Source organism: Micromesistius poutassou, assembly GCF_964030765.1.
Source record: "Micromesistius poutassou genome assembly, chromosome: 22".
Taxonomy (NCBI): Eukaryota; Metazoa; Chordata; class Actinopteri; order Gadiformes; family Gadidae; genus Micromesistius; species Micromesistius poutassou.
The window spans coordinates 8,618,821-8,644,255 of NC_140292.1; the positions used below are offsets into that span (position 1 = coordinate 8,618,821).

Genomic DNA, 25,435 nt, shown 5'->3' on the forward strand with positions numbered 1-25,435 from the left:
AGATGTCTTTGACATTAAAATGTGTCTAATTGTGTTACCAGTGGATCTCATTTAATTTCCCCAACATTTAGGCTAACAAATGATCGAGAAGGTAAACCCACTCAGTGATATGGTTACACAGAAAACAGATCAGCGGCGGTTGTTTGATTGGAGAAACATATGATGTAGGCCTATGCATTTAGATTCTGATTGGTCTTAGAATTGCATATCGAAAAAGTTCCCCATGTTGTCTTCGATCACGTTTACTAGGCTATATCATTCTCAGTAGGATCAGAATATTCGGAAATGAGTAACCAGCTTTCAACAAACAACCAGACCCATCGAAGTCCAAAAGCCCCAAACATTTGAAGCACTTTCGAGTTATATACTTTACTACGTAAAGTGAAATAAATAAATACAATAAATGTCTTTCATATAAGCATATGCCTACATCGAATTTATTTTCCAGGATACATCCATGCATACATCGTGGATGTTGGAGGGGAACGGTTATAATAGACAATACAATAATAGGCGAATGTGACAATTCATTCAAACTCAATTTGAAAAAAAAAACACGAAAAAAAAAAAAAAAAGAAAACGGAGACAACAGAGAGGAAATTCATAAAACCAGCCCCCGGCATTCAGGTGGACCTTGGCCATTCACACTTGATCGGTGTCCATTCAGGGTGCTCGATGGCCGCTCCACCGATACAGATGCGCTCCCCCAGCGTGAGGCGTGGGCCTACAGATTGCGGCAGGAAGACGCGCCGCGGGAAGGGAGAGGAGGGGGCTTGCTATTGTACGACCCAGCCCGGGGCACCCCGTCGATTTCAGACCCCGAGTTGCGATGGTCGACCATTAGCTCCTTTTCACATTGAACAATACGTCTCAACCCTTTGATTCCGCCCCACACCCACCTCTTCTGTGAAACAAACACCAGGCACCAGGGCCCCCTAGTTTCACTTCGGACGGTGCAAGAGAGGGAGGGAGAGAGAGTGATCGAAAGAGAGAGAGAGAGAGAGAGAGAGAGAGAGAGAGAGAGAGAGACACACACACACACACACACACACACACACACACACACACACACACACACTAGACCCCTTTTTCAGCCCTAATCGAAGGGGCCAAATAAAATTGCCTCGAGCAAGCTAAAGAAACTTGGTCTAACCTGGACGCAATCGTAACATTATTCCTCATTTCCCACAGTTTAATTCCACCGTATATTATGACCTCCACCACGGTCCAGTTGAAATCATATTGTGACTGGATGTTACATTTGATCTCAAAAAAGAATCTCAAAAAGCATTCAGCCCGTGTAGATATTTCTGTATTGCACTACTACCACTACTACCTAACCACTGTTCTCTCGGATAAAATAAAGAAATGGGAGCGTAGAAGAGCAGATTGAGCAGCGGTCTAAAAAAAAGGGGGGGGGGGGTAAGTCAATGGCCTTCGAAGACATCAAACCCCAGCCATACAAAGCATTGTCCTGGGCCATGGCCTTGGTAGAGGCCGGGATTGTCATGCAAAGTGCAGCGACACGAGATGCTTCGACTGTAAGCAGCGCTTCAGAGGCAGAGAGACGAAGGGCTGCAGAGAGCTCTCTGGGGGAGTCCCATGGAAGCTGGTGAAAGTCTGGTGGTGGGCGGGTGGGGGGCTGGGAGTCCTCTGAATAGACCCCCAGTACAGTACCGACTAGGGGTTGATCTGAAAAGCCAGCAGATGTCTCAGATGTTGGGGTCTTTAGATTCTTTACAAGACAGTGTCCTCGAGAAACCTCTGGAGATTTGAGCCGTGGTGAAAGCACAGCGAGAGGGCCGGAGAGGGGGGGACATGAGACTAAAGGCGGAGGGGTTCAACTGATCCATCCGTGGAGAGGTTAGACGTATTTGATGGGAGTTCTTCTTTCATGTAGGGGGTGTTTGGTATCAGGTCCCTGGGCTCATGAACAAGCATGTGTGGAAATCAGACCTTTCGCTTTTGAAAAAAAAAAAAATTCTTATATGAACACTATTCCTAATCTGTTTTGTATTTGAATTTTTTTATATTTATCTTCAGATCAGCCCAGAATCTTTGTATGTATTCTCAGTAATACTGAAACATGAATGTGAAATGAGTGCAGGTTCTCTGCCCTCTACAACAGTCAACATTTTTTTTTGTTGGTCTTTGAGGACCATATATAGATCTATACCTATATATAGGCCTATATCTATACATAGCCGTGTATATACACAGTTACAGTCCTTGTATGTACAAGCATTAACGTCATGTATACGTTCATGTGATCAGGGTTCTCTTTAGTAGTCAGGGACTTGTAACCTTGACGATGGCTCAAATGGCTGGTCCACCCACTGGGTGCAGATCACAGGTTTATCTCAGGCAAGACCCAGTGTTTCTTTTAACATCTACATGTGCAGGAGACCAGGCCAGTTGAAGGCATGGCTCCCTAATTGGCACCTTTTTGTATTAACGCTAGGAAGATGGCTGACACCACATTTCAGGGTTATAGCATCTGAACAAACAACAGATACAGGTTGAAATGCTCCTTCTTTCTTTGCAATACGATAGTTTATTTATCACTAATGGGGAAACCACACCCATGGTCACCCATGCACAACATCACACACCCTCACAGAGACACACGTACAACACATCACAGGCCAGGAGGGCCTGGTCATAGCTCAGAGTACAACACACAAAGGAAATACAGTGAAAACACTTCTGATGTTGGCGTTGAAACAAGAAGTGAAGGAGCTTAAATAATGCAAGGAGATGATTTATATCAGACAGAGGTTCGCAAAGCTCACAGGTCGGGTATTTTCCTGATCCTCCCCCACAAACAAGTCTGATGGCTTTTTAATGGTTCTAGAATGGTTCTGCCTTTGACCCCATCCCCCTCTCTCACACACACACACACACACACTCATCACAGATCTTCATCGGTCGGCCAATGGTGGCCTTCCTTACGACATCTACCGGCACAATGGGCATTAACGGCTCTCGGCCTTCATCTCAAAAGGGGACAGTTAGTGGACCAACCCTCCATTCCCCTGCTCACACACACACACACACACACACACACACACACACACACTCTCACCTACTCACACGCACACTTGCACACACGCAAACTCAACCCTCCCCTGCTCTCTCTCGCACACACACACACACACAAATACAGGGTGTTGTCATCCTTGATGTAAAATGAGGTCAAACTGGATTCTTTAGTCAGTCTGATCATCCTGGATTCAGCAGAAATCGAGGCTGTACACATTTAGAACATTAAGTTGTTTGCCATTTTGTTGAGGGATCGTTGATCAATATTTTATTTGAAAATATGCATTTATACTTGATACATTGTTTTTAAGTGTGATGAGATAGAAGATGCTAATCGAAAAACATACATTTATGGTATGATGGTATAGTTCATTGTTGCAAAGCTGTATATTGGGAAATTTGTTGCTTTATTATATGTATTATATATGGAACTCATTACAAATATTGCTCCATCACATTTTAAAATGGCTTTTAAATGGTGGCCTATTTGACCAAAGTACCCGCCAATGTCTTTTTTATGTCGTTGGCATATTTTCTGTTCCCTTGCATACTGCATCCCACCATTCTGAGGCCGTCAATAAAGACACTGATATTCAAACTCATTTATACATCATGATAAAAAGTTTTATTTTTTTTAAATGTCAGCATGTACAAATATAAAAAAGGTGAATACTTTCACTTTTTCTTTTTGTATGTACATTTTGCAGCACTATAGGTAGACTCGGAACGGGACAGGGGAAATTAGCAAGAAAGAAGTAGGAGACAATACTGGTCCGTCGTCTCATTGGTCAAACCTCATACGTCCCCCAGAGTTCCCTTTAAGTGCTTTCCGGCGCGGCCGTCCACATGCCACACACAAGTCCAAAGCCAGAGTTCAGGACGCACACACCAACACGCCAAGCTCAAACCATGCAACAGACACCTTTAAACCATCTCATACGTATATAATATATTATATGTATATCTATTTATTTATTTAAAATTTGGATATGTGCACTTTATATAATGAGGAGTAACATTTGCAAAGCAAGTAGGTAATAGTTGTAGGTCAAAACTCGCCGTGTGTCGGGGTTTTGCGAATGTTCCTGGGTATTTGTCAGGCGGTATAGAGGGTTTCTTGGTTAAATAGTATAACATGTCGTAGCTGTAAAGAATGTGGTTGAACTACAAGCAACGCATTACAATGACATCACAGGAGAGGGTACCTGACTGTGTTGTTGCTTTCGGTCTGTAGGGCGCGTGTGTGTGTATGTGTATGTGTGTGTGTGTGTGTGTGTGTGTGTGTGTGTGTGTGTGTGTGTGTGTGTGTGTGTGTGTGTGTGTGATAGGGGGGATTGCAACAGAGAGCAAGTGAGAGAGACAGAGCAAGAGACTAGAGAGAACAACAGCGAGAGAGAGCGAGAGAGAGAGAGAGCAAGAGCGAGAGAGTGAGAATGAGAGCGCGAGAGCGAGAGAGAGAGAGAGCAAGAGCGAGAGAGTGAGAATGAGAGCGAGAGAGCGAGAGAGCGATGATGTCTTTGTATGTAATGTGAGTGAATATTGCACGTGTATCACAATTTAAAATGTTCTTTGGGAAATAACTGTCAAAAATATGGAAAGACAAGTCCCAGTACGGGCAACATTAAAAAGACCAAACAAGAGTTACATTTGTAATAGAAACTTCACAATGCAGGAAAACCCAGCAGGAAAACAAATACGACAACACAAAAAGAACCAAACGTATCAGGACACGGTCCGCGGCCAAGGAAGGCAGTCAGACCTCAAAACACCACCAGTGTGGAGTAGTGGCCCCATCCGGACTGGGATGTCATCCACCCTGGGTGCTATTGTTGTGTGTGTGTGTGTGTGTGTGTGTGTGTGTGTGTGTGTGTGTGTGTGTGTGTGTGTGTGTGTGTGTGTGTGTGTGTGTGTGTGTGTGTGTGTGTGTGTGTGTGTGTGTGAGAGTGTGTGTGTGTTTGCGTGTGTGTCTTCACTTTTGATGTGCCTGGTACTGTAGCGGTGAGTCATCAAACAGTGGATTCTTCACTTCCATCTCTCCTGTCTGTCAAACAACGAGAGAGACACAGCGAGGTCAAATTATCTTTTTGTCTGTGAGAGACAGGGAAAGAGTGTGTGTGTGTGTGTGTGTGTGTGTGTGTGTGTGTGTGTGTGTGTGTGTGTGTGTGTTAGTGATGGGTCGTTCGCGACGGAATCAACTATTTAACAAGAACGAACCGACCTGATTCCCTGTTTCAGTTCGTCTCGTTCGTTCTCCGAGACTCGACTCCCAGACCCACCCACTAGTCGCGAGTCGCTGTTCGTTCGCTGGATGTGTTAGCGGTGAAAGGAACTTAGTTAATGTTGTATTGTTGTGTTGACTGATGATCGTTTGCACCATTGCATGACCGTGATTCGTTTGAGAATGAGAACGAGGGAGGAGCTGAGTCTGAGAACCGACTCAGCTGAGAACCGATTCACCTCTACCGGAAACGCGACTGAACGATTTGAACGATTCTTCTTGGCGAACTGCCCGACGCAAACTGATTCAAGCAAACGAATCATGAAATCCATCACTAATATGTATGTGTGTGTGTTTGCGTGTGTATACGGGAATGTTTGTGTGTCTGTCGGTCTAGCAACCTACCGGTGCTAGTCCGGGACACTCGTACACGGTGAAGTCTCCTCCGATCTCCTCCTCGTCTGACGTCACCTCAGAGTCGGGGACCTTCTGCTCTGTGTGTCTGTCCTGGAGCCTGAGGAGAGGAGGCGGAGAGCTCAGGGTTTACATCATAGATGACTTAAGAGTAGTTACAGGATACAGACGTGAGCATTATTCTGAGTACCTTATTGATCCTAGGGGAAATTGTTTCGGTCACAATTTCACACCGCAATATATGATAAAACAAATATAAGTAAAAAACAAAACACACAAAAGTACAGTACATAATGTTTCATCAAAGCATCGGCATCCCCCGTTAGAATAGATTACAAATGTAGTAGAGTGGTGTCTGAGGAGGAGGAGTGAAAGTAGGAGGATCTAAAGGTTGAACTCACTTTCCCATGGACATCATCTGCTGTTTCTGGTGCTGGTAGTGATACATCTGAGCACTCATTTGGAGATTCGCATCACCCTGCTGAAGAGAAGATCCAAAGACAACATTAAAATACAGAACAATTCATATGAAAAATAATGCAATCATAATAATTGGACACAATTAATTTAGGATCATAGATTTATTCATAATCTAAATCATAATCTTAATCTTTATGGAAACATATGCCTAGTTTAATATTGCCATATAGCTTGATGTTGGCAGTCTAAACTATAAACTACCTACTCAAATGTTTACTCCATTTACCTAACTAAGATGACAAAACTCAAAATACTGAATTGGCAAATAAGGGATAAGTGAAATAACATGGGGCCTACCGATGTTCCATTAACCGTGCCTGGTCCTTTGAAACCAGGGTAGTCTGCTTTCTTGGCTAAGCGCGATCCCCTCCGCAACCTGTAGGGGGCACCATGAAACAGGGTCTATAGCGGCCAAAGGCTCACGTTCATCAAAGACAAATCTAATTGCATTATTAGTATAATATATGACAGTCTACATGACTTTAATGCGAATAAATTATCAATACCATAATAAAAAGGCAAAACGGCTGGGATTCTACAGGTTTAAAAATCAAGGTGTTATAGTCTGTTTCATCTTTAGCTCACAGGCAGTTACAAGTTGTGTTTCTCTCAGTCTTGTTCTCATTATCTTGTACTGAGGGCATGCACTATTGGCAGTGTTAAGGCCACACTCGACGAGTTGCGCTAGACATGACTCTAATATGAATGAATGAATGAATGAATGCTTACCTGAAGATACAGACCCCTGCGACGATCAGAAACACGATGCCGAACGCGATAAACAGGCTGATCAGAACTGGGGGGGGAGGGGGAGAAAACACAAGAAACACAAAGCATGATGAGATGTGTGAAGGGGCATCAGTCACAGGGTGCTCTCGTGGGGTCCGCAATGAAACCGCTCTTTTGAACAACGAAAGACGCGGTGCTTGACAGAAACGACGATGCGACAACCAAAACCGATTTTAGCCCCGTTTTGGAAAACAATGACGGCCACGAAACTAAGCTGTGAAAACCATCCAGGGGGTCAGAAATCCTAGAAGTTGCAATGTATGCACTGTGGCACACGAACAAAATGTTCCGATCAAAATCCTCGCTCAGCTTTTCACCACGACTCAGAAACAAGTCATGGCGTCCATTTTGTGGCATCATTGACTTAAAAAAAAAACATTATGGAGGTCAATATTCCCCACACACATTTCCTCCACCCCCCCACACACACACACACACACACACACTCACACTCACCCATGACCAGGATGTCGTCGACGGGGGAGGAGACCGGGACCGCCTTGGGGCCGGCCCGGCTGTCCAGGGCCGTGGCCCTTGGCTGAGGTGCCGGAGTGGTGGGCCCCCGGGGGTCCCGAGGCGGGGGGGAACCGGTCGGGGCGGTGGTGTTGGGCGAGGCCGCGGCGGGTCGGTCCGGTACGACAACGTCAAAGAAGATCCTCGTGTCAGAGCGGGAAGAGGTGTTCACTGGAGGGAGGGAGGGAGGGAGGGAGGGAGGGAGGACAGAAAGCAGAAGGGAAGGAAGGAAGGAAAGGAAGGAATGAAGGAAAGAAGGGAATAAAGCAGGAAAGAAGGAAAGAAATAAGGAAAGAATGAAAGAAGGAATGCAGAAAAGCAGAAGGGAAGGAAGGAAAGAATGAAATTGAGAGAGAGAGATTCCTGTTAGTTTAGTGAAGTCAATATATGGATATACAATTGGGGGGAAAAAAATCATCAAAGCTGTCACCAAAAACTAACTAAGGCTTCCTGATTTCCAAACAAAAGAGCTGAAATGCTAGAAAGGATGACTGAAACGAAAAAACAAGGGCCTTTCCAGAAGGTCATGGTGGTTGTTCCAGCGGCCTCTGGAAGTGCTTACCTTGCACTTTGGGCCGTTTTGGTTGGGCCACAGACACTTCCTGCTCCTCGATAACAGAGTGCAGGAAGTCGATCTCCTGGTCCAGATCGGGGACCGTCTCGGTACCTGGAGGACACACACACACACACACACACACACACACACACACACACACACACACACACACACACACACACACACACACACACACACACACACACACACACACACACACACACACACACACACACACACACACACACACACACACACACACACACACACCGTTATAGACATAGCGCTTTACCTGGATATCACTCACCACCAGCAGTTTCTTTTGTAAAAAAAACAGATGGCATGTCAGTGTCTCAGAAGAACAAATGCCCTGATTGGTGGAGAACCAATCAGTCAGTGTTCACCGGCGGCCACTGTATAGATAAACATGGAGCCATCTGGCACTGCCAGTGCTACATCAGAGCCACGAGGGCGGTGGCTAAAGCTGGAGCCTCTGTGACTACCATTGGTGAAAAAGATAACTGGCAAATCCGATTTTCTTTGTTATTAGTCAATTGTTTGTCGATTTGTGTACAACATACTCTCCAGGGACATTAGGGGTCCTCATTACCCTGAGGGTCTTGGCTTTGTCAGTTGTTGTTCACTCTTCCAATGCAGAAAACACCCCGGAGATGTGTGGCTTGGCGCGTCAACCAACGCACCCGTTCGTCACGAGATCGCGAGGCTGTTTAATCAGTCACGCACTCTTCATCGAATAGGTTGCAGTGACGCGTCCGACTTCCACTCACTTCTGACTTCTGTTTGAATACATTCAAACAGTCAGAAGAACCATGTGCTTCACCAAACACCGGTGTCACTGCTTGTGCCTTCAACCCAATGTTCTATTCCTTAAAAAGACGATTAAAAACCAAGTGCCACAATTGAAATGACATGTCGCCACGGCCCCTTCACCGGGCACTCAGACCCTGAGCACTACGCGGTGGGCGACGGAACGCACTCACGTGTGCGTCTGCCCGTGGTCCCGTATCCCCCCCCGAATACTGCAGCTCAAACTGTCTGACCCAGAGTGTGCCTCTATGTGCTGTTTGTTCGGGACACGGTAAAAAGAGGAGGCCAGACAATAGCAAAGTGTTGTTTAACAGTCCTGCTGTCCAGACAGTCGGCCGCATTCTAAAGACACGAGCCCGCGTCTCCTAGGAGACCGACCTTTCACTGTGTGTGTGTGTGTGTGTGTGTGTGTGTGTGTGTGTGTGTGTGTGTGTGTGTGTGTGTGTGTGTGTGTGTGTGTGTGTGTGTGTGTGTGTGTGTGTGTGTGTGTGTGTGTGTGTGTGTGTGTGTGGCCACAGGAGGAAGCACCGCAGGGGATGGGGGGGGGGGCGGGACACACACACACACACACACACACACACGTTCCCCCCCCCCACGGAGTGCGACTGGTGAAGGGCTCATGTAAAAGACTCCCAGGGCTTCCTACTAATGGGGGTGATCATTATATAATACCCCTCAATATATCCTCTATATATCATAACACCCCTCAATACATCATAACACCCCTCAATATATCATAACACCCCTCAATATATCCTCAATACATCATAACACCCCTCAATATATCATAACACCCCTCAATATATCCTCAATACATCATAACACCCCTCAATATATCATAACACCCCTCAATATATCCTCAATACATCATAACACCCCTCAATATATCCTCAATATATCATAACACCCCTCAATATATCCTCTATATATCATAACACCCCTCAATATATCATAACACCCCTCAATGTTTCCTCTATATATCATAACACCCCTCAATATATCCTCTATATATCATAACACCCCTCTATATATCATAACACCCCTCAATATATCATAACACCCCTCAATGTATCCTCTATATATCATAACACCCCTCAATGTATCCTCTATATATCATAACACCCCTCAATGTATCCTCTATATATCATAACGTCCCTCAATATATCCTCTATACATCATAACATCCCTCTATATACCATAACACCCCTCAATGTATCCTCTATTGGTCATAACCCTCAATATATCATGCATTCAGAAGACGGGTCAAAACTGTAAAAGGGGTGATGATCAAACTGTAAAATACATCACAGAAATCATTAGCAGAATACTGCAGCTCAAACTGTAGCTCATCCAGGTCAACTGTTTATACAAGCTTTGGCCATGCGTGGCCTCAGTACTCACTGAATATATGTATATATTCAGTTTAGTTATGTTCCATGAGTCAGTTGCTTTATGAATATGGATCTGACCCCCCCCGCCCCCCCAGAAGGACAGCCACCTGGCTGAACCGATGTGTGTGATCTGATGCGGGAGCTCTTTCACCCTCTGTTGCTGTTTTTCCTCTCTCACACCACCCCCCCCCCCCCCACATCTCTGGCCACTTAGTACGCTCCATGGCAGGTGTGTGTGGAGGCGGGTCGCGCCATGTGCCCTTTACAGGAGGCAACGTGCCGAGAATACACAAGTGTTTGTGAAGAGCGCCACGACCTGGAGCGTCTCATGGACCCCTGAAGAGGGTTGGAGGGAGAGGAGACATGTTCCTTTGGATTGTGTGTGTAAATCGTCCACGTGGTCATTGCGTTGCGTCAACGTGGAACCAACACTGAGCCTTTAGTGACTAACCTGGGAGCGCCAGCGAGTGTAAACATAGGACACTAAGCTCACAATGAATATTGCATTATTCATATTCTTTGCTGGTTGTCATGGTATCTATGATGTATGACTTTCAGAACTACTTGTTATGTTTACTTTGGAAAAAAATATGGGAACATTTTTAAGCAAAACAAAACCAAAAAAACTCCCTTTGCAGGCATCTAAAAGCGATGTCCTGGAAAAGGGCCGACACTTTGTGCTTCTAGGAAGAGCACATCAACCGGGTGTGGAAGGAGCAGTATCGGTGGTACATCTATCTACGTGTGAATCGTCAGTACGTGCGTTGTCCTCCTGCCTAAGCACACACACCTCCAAGTTTTGTCCCTGGCTTGATAATGACCTATAACCCCTGAGAGGTGGTGAGACGGGGGCGGGGCTGTGGGACGCACCGCAAACAAACACTAAACAGCTCAACGCACAACAGGGAGCACACGCAGGGAGCACACACACACACACACACACACACACACACACACACACACACACACACACACACACACACACACACACACACACACACACACACACACACACACACACACACACACACACACACACACACACCTAAAGTCTCCTACTGTATTAAATAAAAGTGTGCACAGCTAAGACATCAAGGACACGTATTTGCGTGAATTACGAATTCATTCGCATGGTGGTTTCCATTATCATAATGTGGCATTAATGTTAAAGCTCCTTTAGATTAAAAACAGATAACATAAATATTTCATTAGCAAGCTAATTCTTTAACACATTAGTATTTAGCTCTGATCGACAGTTGCATTTTTATTGTTATAGCTAGTACTACTTGTTTAAGCTAGAATTTAATTAAGAATTACCCGTAAGTGATAATAAAAAAAAAAAGAAAGTTTAGTTAGATTACTGTATTCAGTCAGCATGTTTACATGCAGAGTCATAATCGGGTAACTAAACGAATAAGACCTCAACAGGACTTGTAAAATGCATGTAAACACCTTTATCCGATCTACTTCGCACAAAAATCGGCACATGAACAGACAAGCTAAATCGGATAAGAACACCTAGACAAGTCGTTCATAGTCTGGTCTCTACCTGCATGTAAACAGCTTCGTTTCTCGGTCGTATGCGGACTCCTCCACCAGCAGGGCCAGCTCCTCCGGCTGGACCCCGCATACGACCGAGAGGTCGGAACAATGGAGCATCGGAGAAATGATATGGACCTGAAGTGAACTGACAGCTGTCTACTGAAAACATCTTTCTCGAATGCAGGCGCCTGAGTTTGTTGTTGCTGGTGACGTAAAGAGGTCAGCCGGTGGCTCTATTACCACTAGTTTAAATGGGTACAGCGCCACCTATCGTACCGGGGAATGACATGCTTTCGGCCAATGAATCGATTTACTCACTGCCATGTATAAACGGACAATTGCAGTTGTCCAATTGCGGTGCATGGTCGAACTATGGCTTTAATTGGATTAAGCTGTGCATGTAAACATACTGAGTGCTGATAAGGATCCAGACCAAAAGAGCCTCAGAAGTTTAAGGAAACAATCAGTTGCTCTTGCTGCCCCCTTGTGGACACTTTGACCAATGACTGGGATAAAAAAGTACACACAGGGAAAAGTAAAGTGTATGATAAATCTGTGTGGACAAAACCGGGGCATTTGGTTGGTATGTAGTGGATATTATAAAGCCAAGAGCTGGTAAGTCTTGACTGGAGGTTCTAGAATTATATCCATGAACAATGTGGGTACAATGTAAGCAACCATGATAACCATTTGCTGTTATCGCTGGAAAGCCATTCTGTCAGTACAATGTCGAGGCTGATGGGCAGTGACTCAGTGGAGTCCACCTTTGGCCATAGAGGGAGTGGTTAGCTTCTTGATGGACCCCCCAAGCCTCAGGGTCTCTGGGTGGATTCATGCATCCTGATGCTCACCATTGATCAATAGTCTAGAAGCAGAGGCCTGGTGGTCACTCTGACGAACTGACCAATCAGGCAGTAGTGAAATCCCACTAGAATCTCAACAGAGGCATAGCCTTGTTAAGTTAATACCTCAGAAGGACCGTCAATCACATGGCCACTGTATGCTCTAATATACTGTATCTTTGTTAACTTCTAACTTAACTTAAGTTTGTTGCTTGAGTAGCGGAATTAAAACTCTTTTGTTTGTTACTCGAGTGGTCTTCACCAGGTTTACCAGTTACTATGACGTTGTCAAGGTAAGCCAGGTTCCTGATACACAACCTGCAACACCTGGTGCATTGCTGCGGGTCAGATAGATGGAGCTGCTCTGACCACAAGGGGGCTAAATTAGTAAAATGTGTCCTGTGTATTGATTATCCGTTCTTTCATACAAAAGTGTGGTGGTGGGGGGGTTAGCGCTGTCTATAAGTGAGATATAAGGGGGTGTGGCTCTTCATATCCCGACTAGACAAGACAGGGGAGTTAGTGTCAGGTGTTGTTATTGACAAATTCCCCGTCCTTGCCTCTTTAAAGCAACAGTCTCAGTCTCATTCTCTCTGGCACGGCCCACCACTGTTGTTGCATTTCCAGGGATTGCTTTGTTCTTTTTTAATAAAGGGACATACCCAGACTGAGAGTGTCCAGTGCACTGAGTTCTACTGCTCCATTAGTAGGTCCAAACCCAACTAAGACTGTCCAGTACACTGAGTTCTACTGCTCCATTAGTAGGTCCAAACCCAACTAAGACTGTCCAGTACACTGAGTTCTACTGCTCCATTTGACAGTAAGCTCAACTGTAAGCGCTAAGCATGACAACCACTCATATGACTATAAACCCCCTAAAACAAATACACCCCCCCACCCCCACAGCTGATTCAAGGCCACCTTCAGAATCACAGGTCAGTAAGATGTTGGTGCTGCCACCTGCTGCCAAATCTTCTTCAGTTTGTGACCTTCTTAATACTTAAATACTACTTAAAACACAATGACAGATTGCCTCTATTTGACCACGATACTGTAGTTGATAAACGTTAGCGCACAATCAGATCCTATCAGTCATACTTAATGCATCCCGGGGGGAAACATAAGGAGTTTACATAGACTGAGTTAAGTCATGCCCGCAGATGGGGTTGTTTTGTTCGGGTCCAACGGGAACAGACTGCGGGGCAGATGGCATCCAGCCTCCCAGAGTGCAGGGATGTCCCCACCCTCAGTACATACAGTAACACAGTGGCTGCCCACGGCCACGGCCGGTTTGTACTCAGTCAAGGAAGAACATCGGCCACAGGTATTAAAGTGTTTACCAATGGGAGTGTACACCTCCATGGTAAACACAAGGGACACACATGCACGCACGCGCACACACGCACACGCACACATAGACACGCACACACGCACACACCCGGTCTTACTTGTTCAGCGGGTATTGGCCATTGCTTGTTTTACTAATTATGTTTACATTTCAGATCTCATTTCATTGCAAAAATCAGCTTACAAGAGAAAAATGGCCAAAAGGGTTTTTCAGCCGTATGATGTTGGTTATGCAACGATTTGGTGCTGATCTATCATATTGGAAATAGCCCTAGACTCCCAAATACAGTTCTGGTGTACAGACACTCTGAGGTACATTTCTGTGATCTGATCATTAAAATGTAACAAAAAAACAGTTTAATCAATTTAAAGTGACTGTGTGTGTCTCTGTCCCTCTTCTTTTCCCCGCTCTGACCCCTGAACGCTTTTTAAGATTCTTCCAGTCTATGGACAGAAAACATTAGCATACTTGGAAGTCCCATGCAGAGTGAACATCTGTGTTGAAAGAACACAGCGCAGGTGTAATTATGGTGTAATTATGTCATACGGTCAATGCTCATTCAAAACATTAATTAACCAAATGAGGGGGTTCATAATCCGAAACAGGAAATTACCTGAACGGTGGTGTGTGTGTGAGTGAGACAGACAGACAGACAGAAATATCAGGAGAGGGAGACAGAAAAATATAATGAGATGAGACTGTGAGATAAAAAGCGTTACGTAACCACTTTAGGGGGCTTAACTGAAAATGTGTTTTGGTGTGCGATTTAATAACATGCGCGCTCTCTCACACACACACACACACACACACACACACACACACACACACACACACACACACACACACACACACACACACACACACACACACACACACACACACACACACACACACACTTTGTTCAAAACACATGTTATTGTTGGAAAATCTGCAGCGCTGACAGGTCAGTGAATAGAGCTAGATTGGGACAGGAATCTGATGGGACGGAGAGAGTGGGAGAGAGCGAGACAGAGAGAGAGAGAGAATCTGTGCCATTTAGATGATTAAAACCATAATCTGAGCAGGTCTTTGCCGGTGTGCGTCTGCATGAAACACACACTGTGTCATGAACGACAGGATGAGGGACAGATGTGAAGCAGGGGTGGTTAGTCGCATGTGCGGCACTGGGAGAGTGGCAGGGCTGACAGCCAATCGGCCGGGATATGGAAAGCCTCATGAAAGAAGATCTCCATGAAATGACAGCGGAACATCGTTAATGGACGGAGCGTGACGTGGCCACCGTGGTGAACGCAGAACAATGCCGCTGTGGTCGATGAGAGGTAGCACTTAGGGTAAGAGAAGACTCGTAGCACTTGTGACAGAGGTCAGGTGGGACAGCTTTCACATACTGTACATAGTTATTGTTTACTTCCTCATAGCTTAAAAAGGTCATTCATCACACACACACACACACACACACACACACACACACACACACACACACACACACACACACACACACACACACACACACACACACACTTCTATTAAAGTATATTAAAGTAAACACTTTACTTTAATACTTTGGAGAACACATTTATGCATACCATGACGGTGGTGCTTGGGTTTGGCCACACAGAGTCCTTCCTTGTTCTCCACCAATGGGGACAGGCAGGAGCCGCAGTGGGAGGAGCCAGCCTTGCAGAAGTTCCGCCCCTTTTCGGCGCACGCCAGATGATGGCATCGATTTTTCACTGAGACCGGTGGAGAGAAAGAGGAGTGGAAGAGCTTCATTAGTTTCCAAAGGCATAAACTGAAGCGTTTGAGAAAAAATGAATCCATCAATGAAATCCGTTCTGAAAAACGTCAGAACTGTCTGAACTCTTTTCGAAACAAGTAAAACAAAAAAGCTGTGCAATATTTTGCCCAGTGACACAAGCTACAGAACTAAGTACACATCTCACACAGCTGGGTTGGGAAAAGGATAACTAACCTTGCCCTACAATGGGTCACATCAAAGTTAGACTCCATGACTCCATGATTTCACCCGTGTCTGACGGCTGTTACATAAATAACACATTCAAGTGGAACAAAGGGTTTGGTGCTAGCAGTCAGCAGGCTGCTAGCTTCCTGTTATAAAACCAGCTAGACGAGACGAGAACACGGAAATTATACTAAAGGAATTACAAGCACCTGAAGGTCAAGTGTAGCAAAGGCAGATCTTACGTTTAATCAAATGTATACAATTTTTTATTTTTTTCAGTATCAATAAGAGTTAACCCCCAACTGTCGAGGTAAAACCAACACAATGGCGAGGAACACAGCTTTTTAGATGTATTCCCCAGCTAATCTGTACTAACTCTGCTGCACCAGATATTATGCACGCACACACACACACACACACACAAAAGTGGGTCACTGCAGTGCAACAGGTGTGTTCTATAAGTGGTGCCGGGAAGATAACCGCTGGGCCACTGTCAGAGCAGATAAGCAGCATAGCACACACAGCATGCTACAGCTCTGAGCCATCAGCACCGCATGCTATAGCTAGGGGCTAGAATCACCGCCGTGCTCATTACAGAAGGTCAGGTAGTTAGACATAGACCAAGAGGAAAGACCATATTAAAAACAATTCTCATATTTTATATATGAGAAAAGAAACGCACAGCAAGCCGTCAACACGCAAGATCTGAAATGGCATGGATACGGTTGATAAGTTTACACTCAGACCAGGGGAAGGGAAAAAAATCCTAACATAATGGTTAACCTAAACACCAGCAACACCCTTTAGTGGCCTTATGTTCTCCAGGGCTGCCTGCACAGAATAACTTCCCTTCATTAGGCGGGAGCGATGGCGAGAAGGCGTTTGGGCAACTCAGTAACTACTCTGCAGACCGTGGTAAGCCACTGAGCGAGGGAGTCAGAGAACAAAGAGATGTGCTGAGATAAAGACAGATAGAGAGAGAGAGAGGTATGAAAAACTGAAGGAAGGAAGGAAGACCAAGAGACAAAGAAAGTGAGATTGTGTCCCAACGAGACGGTCCACAGAAAGACAAATTATAAATTCAACCATACACCAAAAGTTATACCAATAAGGGAATCAATGCAACTATGGTAATGGTGCTCGAGCACAGATTTGTCATGGATACACGATAGACATTGAGGCGATGCGAGGCCAGGCCAGGCCAGGCCAGGCCAGGCACCCCCCACAAAAAAGGCTGCACCCCGACGCCAGCGACTGTCACACAAAGGAACAGGAAGTGAGGAAACACAGGTAAACCAAGACCCGCGGTAGTTCTGTGTGTGGCAAACGGTGAGGAAAACAAGCAGCGTTGCTGAGAACGTGACGGTCGACACATGAGCCTGTGGGCGTCGTCCTCGGGGTGTACTGCGAGTGCGACGCTGGGATCTGTTGCATATTCTCTTTCTCTGACAAAACAAGTCACAACAACAAGACGCTGACAACTAAATGTCTGCCATTGTGCTTCGTGCAGGCCCTAGCAGCAGCAGCAGCTGCAGTGCTTTCAGCCAATCACGCGTACACAAGCAAACTGTGGTGCACGATTCGGGGGGGGTCACAAAGTTTCCTACTCGCCTGTTCTCATTGGTCCCCATAATCAGCCGTCGCTTAGCAACAGCAGTATTGTAAGTTACAGCGTCTCACCTGCTCTGCCTCTTCGCCCCCCGTTGACGTAGCGACACAAGCGCTTCACACATACGCTCACGACGGTTTCGTCTGTTAATTAAAAGGCCTTTGCTCTCTCCCGCACACGCACACGCACACACACACACACACAGGGTACATTTTAAAGCGCTATACAAATGCAATTTATAATTAGTATTTCTACGTCAGTTCATGGCTGACAATTTCAACCCTCACACTATGTGCTCCTTCCTCTCCCCCTGGGTCTCCCCCTTTCATGTGCTCCATCTACATGTCATCTTGTGAGTGGCTTCTTACTCCAGGGCATATCACTCTCTGAAAATACCAAAACCACAGAGATGAGCCACTGGTGAATAATTCATTCGGCACGGGAAATCAACGTGCACGTGTCTGTAACTGTAAGGGTTTGATGAGCCTCTTAATGACAAAAAAATATCCAAGTCCAACTGAGGTTTATGAAGAACACAGTAGGAGGTAGCTTTAAGGCTAGCTTTAATCTACAATATTTAGTATTCTTGCCTCACAGCTCATATCGAGATTATCATTATAGGCCACATTTTTCTCCTCATCCTTAATTACAAAAAGCTGATAACTGGCTATCAGCAAGTTATATTTTAATTTAATGACAATCTTGGCACCATAACACGTAATCATGCAGCACTGCAATGATCATGGATAAAGAATGCTTCCCAAGGCTGTTGGCCTCACAAAACCTCTCACTATTCATCTCAGCGCACGTCTCCATCTACCACTAAGGACCAATTTAGTCTGCCTGTTCAACGCACTAACAACAAGGCTACCGACCCACTCACTTCTCTGCTTCTCCTGCCTCGCTTGACACGAGCCTCCTATCATAACACCACACTGGTTCACATATTTCTGTCATGTTAAATGTTTTTCCGCTTTACTTGAGCCTCCTATCATATCACCACACTGGTTCACATGTTTCCGTCATGTCAAATGTTGTACAAAGAAAAGGGAAACGGCCCTCCATGAAATGCTTTTCATAATCTTAACAAAAATAAGCCCGAAAAAGATTTGAACCACCTGAACTTGTGTGATTGGACGAGGCCGTGTCTCAAACACGGTGAGCGTGCTGTCTCGGTCCTTCCCTCGGGCGCATCAGGCCGGAGCAGATCTGATGAATATGGTTGAAGAAAGGCTTCTACGGGCAGCGTTACGTCACTACTCATAGAGGAGGTTCGCCATTAGGTGTCCTTCAAAAACACAACACAAAAATGCCTCGGACACCAGCCTTCCGAGTTTCACTTGTGACGTAATTTCCTGTTATAGCGATCCCGTTCGTCTTTGTGATCGTGTCATGTCGTTGGCTAGTCATTGTTATTTTTAGCTACATTAGCCTCTTTAGCAAACCAGCTCGAAAACAGACAACACAACTTTACATTGTATTGCACGCACAGCAAGACCGTGCAATGCATACATTGGTGACCGGAATAAAGTAGCAATGTAATCAAGTGTGTAAGAGCACTTAAAATCTACATTAAAATGACCAACGTGTTACAAATCCAGAGTAAATAAATCTCTTCAAGGGCGCAGCCATTTTTGTTGAGAGCGTCATCACATCGCTCTGACTACTCTCAGAATTCCGAGGGGGCATGACCAAAAGGGGGCGTGTCTCCGAGAAATGCCACAAGAAAGCTGGGAGATTTCCCCTCTTCCGAGGTATCCGAGGCATCTGGAACACACCATCACTCAGCACACGCACACAACGATCTGTAACCGAACCGTTATATGGTGCACCGCGTAATGTACGTCTGTGGCAATGCACATTCCTGTTCACAATCGTACGCACTTGACCAGTGCATGGCTGGAGGCATGCTGACATTGATGAAATTAAGATAATGGTGTACACACCGTACAGTGTTAATGTTTCCACATTTTAGTTAAAATAATGACATTCGATGCAAGCCTAGGGATGTTTTCCCACTCTAAAATCAATTTGTTCTGCACATTTTGTATAAAATAGATTGCTGTAATAAAAAATGTACCTGGAGCACAAATCAATGTGCAGTGGATAGCAGAGTTAAACAACATTCAAGTGCCCCTGATCTATAATGACATATCAACCCAGAGTGGTGAATGCAGCAAACACAATGCAATCACAGGCCTATTGAATCTGTCTTGCTCCACGACCGCCGGCAGGACAAGCTCTGTTGATTTACGGAGGTTTATTTAGCACAACAATGAGGTTTAAATCGTCTACACACAATAGAGTTGTCATTATTGCAACCCGTTCATGAGCTATAACCTGAGAAAGACTGCTCTGGGCTTTAATGTGTACCGACATTTGCAATATATACTGGGCTGGTAAATAACTGGGCTGGTAATAATTTAAATGTTTGATTGCACAAACAAAAAACATCGAAACGTGCAAAGATAAGATTTGAAAATGATGTTTTTGACGCGTAATAGTAAGAACAGGAAGAAATTGAATCGATGTAACTCTTACATAACCTGCCCTGCCAGATGGTTTGAACACAGAACCATCTGGGAAGTCGACCTTGAAAACGGTTTGCGTAGGGGCATGCACTTCCAAAAAAAATACTTGGACGGACCGTCCGTGTGTCACCATCCATCACGTCAATGCCGATTGGGTCAGAAACGCTGTGGTTTCGGCATAAAGCGCGCCACTTAAAGCCTTTGCGTGGTGGAATCTCGTGCGATGGTGATCTGGTAACTGCAGCGGCCTCGCAAGGTGACTTTGTGCACCATCGCTCGTCGGATTCCATCCTCACATCATGGCAGCCGAAGCAACACGACGATCCTCTAGATTCGCCCCCCCCCCCCCCCCCCCAGGTGCTACAGCAGCGCAGGCAGGGCACCACAGGCCTGGGCCTGGGCTCAACACACTGCCCACGCAACACTGGCACCCATCACAGGACCAGGAGGACAGCACGGGACACACTCACCGAGACCCACACAGTGACTTTACTAGGATATAAATAACACCAGCTTTACCAGTTTGAAGGAATGTCGATTGTTCATGGGTAATGGGGTTCAATTCCTATATATTTCCATTATCATCTTCCCAAGATTATGCAAATCCTATTTTCATAATCATCGATTATTATTTTTTTCTTTAATATGCAATATACAAATGATAAAAAGGCTGGGAAAGTCTATTTTCTGTTAAAAGTGTATGTTTACACACATTTCTCTCCTTTGAAACCCCAGATAACTGACATTGGATAGTTCGGCACAGGTATTATGGTGTCAGCAACGTGTGTGAAAAGAGATTGCATCAAAGCTCCGGGACTCCAGCGAGTCCTTGAACTGAAGTGAGAAATGACTCCGAACCATCTTCTGCTGCTGTGGCCTGCAGATAACAACACACACACACACACACTTTGACATACACATACAGGCCCATGCACACACCGTGTGTGTTTTTGTTCCCTGAGGAGTGGAACACAGCAAAATGAACTCTAATCAGGATCAGAGGAACGGTGTGTGTGTGTGTGTGTGTGTGTGTGTGTGTGTGTGTGTGTGTGTGTGTGTGTGTGTGTGTGTGTGTGTGTGTGTGTGTGTGTCAGATGGGTACATAGTAGGAAACGGCCAGGCCAGCAGGGTTATACTCCCCCATTGTTGGAGCTTCCTGCCCTTCAGACCGCCCACAGGATTCAGGCAGTAAGACAAACACTTCAGATCAAGTGGCGACATGAGAAAGGACCCTCAACGCGACAGAGCGCTACTACACCGGCGTGGCTGGTGATGTGTTTGCCCCTATTCCGGATCACGCGTAGCACAAATTAACATCGGCTCAATCACACTTCTTTGTGTCTTTGTGCCACAAAAAAACAAGTCAAACAATCAAATATTCAAACACACACAAAGACAGAATAATTATACACTTTTCAAATAGTATTGAAATAAACTAATTTCCATGAGCTTACTGATTTACTTAAGTATGAATCCCATGCGATAGAAAAGCAGGTCATTTTAACATCAACCACATAATAATGACTATCTTGTCTTGCTAGTGGGTTTTCTGATGCATGCTACTAAATGTCTGTGAATGCTTTCTGTGTCCTGTGTAACGCGGAGGATCAGTAGACATGAAAAATAACAAATAAATGTCTAAGTGCAACTGACTTTTTTTTCAAAATGATTAAAATCTTTAAGGATTATGACTAATTCTCCCATGGGAGGTTTTTTGTCATCCGAAAGTAAAACAAGTTAGAAAGAAGTCGTGTTCGCAATGAAAGAGACACAGAGTCACAGGGCATGGTATTCTTTTCCACAGCAAATGACAAGAGCAATGAAAAGGGTGACGACAGGAGACTGAAATCCCGCTGCATAACCAGTTCGAAAAGGCCGATACAAAAATGTCACAAGGAAACGTATTCCTTTTTCACACGTCTCTCCCTGGTTCATCTGCCACATCATCTTGGCCATATTTACTCATGCTGACCGTTTTCAGAACATTCTCGTGTACCGATGAGGCCGTCACACGTCAGAATACCTCTGGGCTGTGAAGCCGTCGCTGCTGATGGCAATCACGTACATTAACACAAAGGTTTTGTACTGTCTTGAGGAAACAGCCCTGACTCACTGAAAGAGAGACGGACTGAAAGAGAGAGAGAGAGAGAGAAGGACAGAGAGATAGACAGAGAGGGAGACAGAGAGAGAGACAGAGGGAAAGAGAGAGAGAGGGAAAGCGAGAGGGACAGAGATAGAGAGAAAGTGGGACTGAGACAGCGAGGGAGGAAGTCTATCGGAAATATTTTTGAGAAGAATTCTCTCCTGTGATTTTCTTTTGGGGGGTGGGGTTGTTTTTGAAACAAAAAATGATTGTTTTTGTTTGAGCTGTTGTCACATACAAAGCCATACAGAAAGTCATACGGGCACACACAATTCCTCTCATTCTTTCTCTCGCTGCTCAATCCCTCCGTTTTATCTCTCTCAGAATCTGCAGCTTCTGTTTGGCAATCATCACTTTTGCCATTTCACTCTGGCACTGACATTTATTTCCCATTGCAACACAGATTATTATAATGTCATGAGCAGCATCGCGGGGCGAAAACTGTACAAATCAGTCAAAAAAGAAGGTCTGAATAAAAACACTTTTTTCTCAAAGATTGGTTTACGTGTCTGATGTACGTTCAAGTAGCCTACGAAAGCAAAAAAACTGGAGCATCCTTTTTTTTTGTTTTATACATTCTGCCGTGTCCTTCACGCTAAAACACTTCAACGGATGAATATGGAAATGTGAGGATGTGTGTCTGTCCTTTAGGTTGTGCGTGGTGTGTATCCATCGGCCCTCACCATCAGCAGTTCACCGGGTTCAAAGAGGCTTTGTGGCTCACAGGCACACGAGCCTGCACCCCTGAAGGTAAAACCTCTAATTAAAAGAATAGACAAAGAGAAATGCAGAAAGAAAGTGATCGTGAGGCATTTCAGAGTTGCTATGGAAACAACATGGGCTGGGAGATCTTCCGAGCATCACAATGCTAAATGCAGGGGGCAGATCAATAAGAAGGGCTGTTAGGCCTTCTGAGGGAGTAGCTTGCGGTGCTGTAACCTGGTTACACCTCTATGTTGCCCTGTTTTATTGGCAACAGATGACATACGTTTCTTTCACCAGAACCACGTAGGCAACATTACTGTCCCATTTAAAACCACCAGGGCTTTTGAAAAAGCCGTTTTCGCTTGAACTTCAGTTCTCAGTGCAACTCATTTTATGTCGTCGTGTTAATAATGGATGCATCGCACGGGCCTCGCTGGGACAGTGAAACACACAGAGCTGTTGAACGCGATTCATTTCAGAGTGTATGACTGTGCTTCCACTTTGGTTTAAAAGGCATTAAAAGTTTAGACTTCCTTCGTGGGGAAAATGACTAAACGATCATTAACGTCGCAATGAGTAAGAATGAGCCCTACCAGTAAGTAGGTGGTACACTTTCAGAATTCACAAAACTCACTTACTCACTTACCCACTCTAACTGGATGTGGGACGTGAACTGGTGTAGCTCTGCTGGCTGGGTGGCGTGAGTGGGAGGGGTTTTGGGAGTCGATCGTACAAAGAGTGATGTAGAGCGGCCAGCATATTTTATTAGTAAAATATATCAGTTATAGGATGTGATTTTACTGATAACATCGTTGAAATCACTGTCCATCAGCATTGACTACAGATATGTCCAAGTCATTTTAAGCAACTTTAAATGTTACACACTGCGACTTTAACTAAATTAACCTTGCCCTACTAACTCAGTCATAGCACAATACAATACTTTTCACCTTAACCTGACACACACACACACACACACACACACACACACGATATGTGATACCTCTGGCCATCACACTGTGTGATTTCACCAGCTGTAGAGCCATTGGCTAAGTACTCAAGTGAGTACGTACATGTTTGACCTCCTCCACCAGCCACCCCTGGACCTATCACTCCCTACAGCCAGGCATATGGAACTGGTGTTTGCTGATAGGAAAAGAGAGAGTGAGAGTGAGAGAGAGAGAGAGAGAGAGAGAGAGAGTGTGTGTGTGTGTGTGTGTGTGTGTGTGTGTGTGTGTGTGTGTGTGTGTGTGTGTGTGTGTGTGTGTGTGTGTGTGTGTGTGTGTGTGTGTGTGTGTGTGTGTGTGTGTGTGTGTGTGTGTGTGTGTGTGTGTGTGTGTGTGTGTGTGTGTGTGTGTGCGTGCGTGTGTGTGTGTGTGTGTGTGTCATTTGCATTAATGGTTAACTGTTTAAGTGTTTAAGAGATTTGTGGTGGCACTATGCTTCTTGCTACCATTCAGCCAATGCGGTTTATTGTAACTTTAGTTATAAAAGAACACTTGAAAACACAGAGGTCCTGTCACTCTCATTCATGCGGAATGCTACACCTTTGGCTCTTACTAAGACAATCGTTTAGAGATGGTGAGAAAGACATGAAGGAAGTCGTGTAATTCACAATCTTTTCCTTGTTAGTTTCCCGCAACGTCACATACTGGAGGACTCGTTTAACCTGAAGGCTTCCAGATGAAAGAGAACCTCCTTCTGCATCCCAATAAGCCGAGGAATAAAGCCATTTAGACACATGGAGAGAAATACATCCAGACAATAATAAGCGGCATCTTAAGTTTATGTTGTTGTGAAAACAGTCTCCTTCATTCAATACAGCCCAATGTTTGCAGTTACCGGCAACCATATTGGGAATATTTAAAAAATAAAGTAATGTGAAAGACGAGAGGGTGAAACAGTGGCATTAGTCAGTCGTCGTGTGTCGTTGAAGGTGTTTACCTGGCACGCTCGTGGAGACGCCGCCGAAGAGGAGCCAGCACGCGCACACACACAGCAGGAGCCCGACACCGCTCTGCGCGCTGCCGGGCAGCAGCATCCTTCGAGGTTTCTTAACAACAGGCAACCAGAATAGGTGACATGCGATATGTCATTCCCCCATCATTTGCTATCCTTTAGACACCGGCGAACACGGCGATCGCTGAAAATACAGCTACAGCACCGTCTCAGGTAGAAGGATGTGACTCAGTCGACTCGCGCTCTGCAAATACTCGTTAATCCCCGGCACTAGTGCTAAAGATAGCGGGCGGCGTTCAGCCTCTGACAGGGAGGACGGACGAGGTGAGGGGGCGGGACCTGAGGATTTGACGTTGACGACTGTGCTGTGGAAGAAACAAGTGGGGAAACTGGGGAGGTGCAGCATCCGTGCGGCTGAGCTAGGCTGTGAGAGGGTTCTGCCTTGTAGCGTTACACCGGTCTACCGCAAAGTTATTTCCGGTGTCTTATTTCCTATGGACTGTGTACGCCGGTGAACAGTCCCCAGAACCAGAACAATATAAGTTGACAATGATAATATCTG

The 25,435-nt window shown here is 45.2% G+C and overlaps 1 protein-coding gene across 2 annotated transcripts; it reads right to left on the reverse strand.

Moving 5' to 3' along the window:
• Nucleotides 1–3,768: 3,768 nt before the first annotated feature.
• On the reverse strand, nt 3,769–25,134 carry LOC311367840 (neural proliferation differentiation and control protein 1-like). 2 transcript variants are annotated; one of them, XM_084486677.1, is made up of 9 exons: nt 24,859–25,134; nt 15,550–15,696; nt 8,019–8,123; nt 7,400–7,627; nt 6,884–6,950; nt 6,452–6,530; nt 6,076–6,152; nt 5,666–5,774; nt 3,769–5,083 (listed from the first exon to the last, which is right to left on the reverse strand). In XM_084486677.1, exons 1-9 carry the CDS (start codon nt 24,953–24,955, stop codon nt 5,012–5,014), a joined length of 981 nt encoding a protein of 326 aa, XP_084342803.1. In that variant the 5' UTR covers nt 24,956–25,134; the 3' UTR covers nt 3,769–5,011. The 2 variants fall into 2 exon arrangements, with proteins under 2 accessions (XP_084342803.1, XP_084342802.1); XM_084486676.1 differs by having other exon boundaries at nt 6,076–6,155.
• Between the last annotated feature and the right edge of the window lie 301 nt (nt 25,135–25,435).

Bases quoted from the DNA above. Each gene is read 5' to 3' on its own strand.
- LOC311367840 (XM_084486676.1), bottom strand. From the start codon at position 24,955: ATGCTGCTGCCCGGCAGCGCGCAGAGCGGTGTCGGGCTCCTGCTGTGT. The intron at 6,951-7,399 runs GTGAGTGTGAGT...CTCCCCCCCCAG, and splicing joins CGACGACATCCTGGTCATGG to TTCTGATCAGCCTGTTTATC. The intron at 6,531-6,883 runs GTAAGCATTCAT...TGCCCCCTACAG, and splicing joins GCAGGGGTCTGTATCTTCAG to GTTGCGGAGGGGATCGCGCT.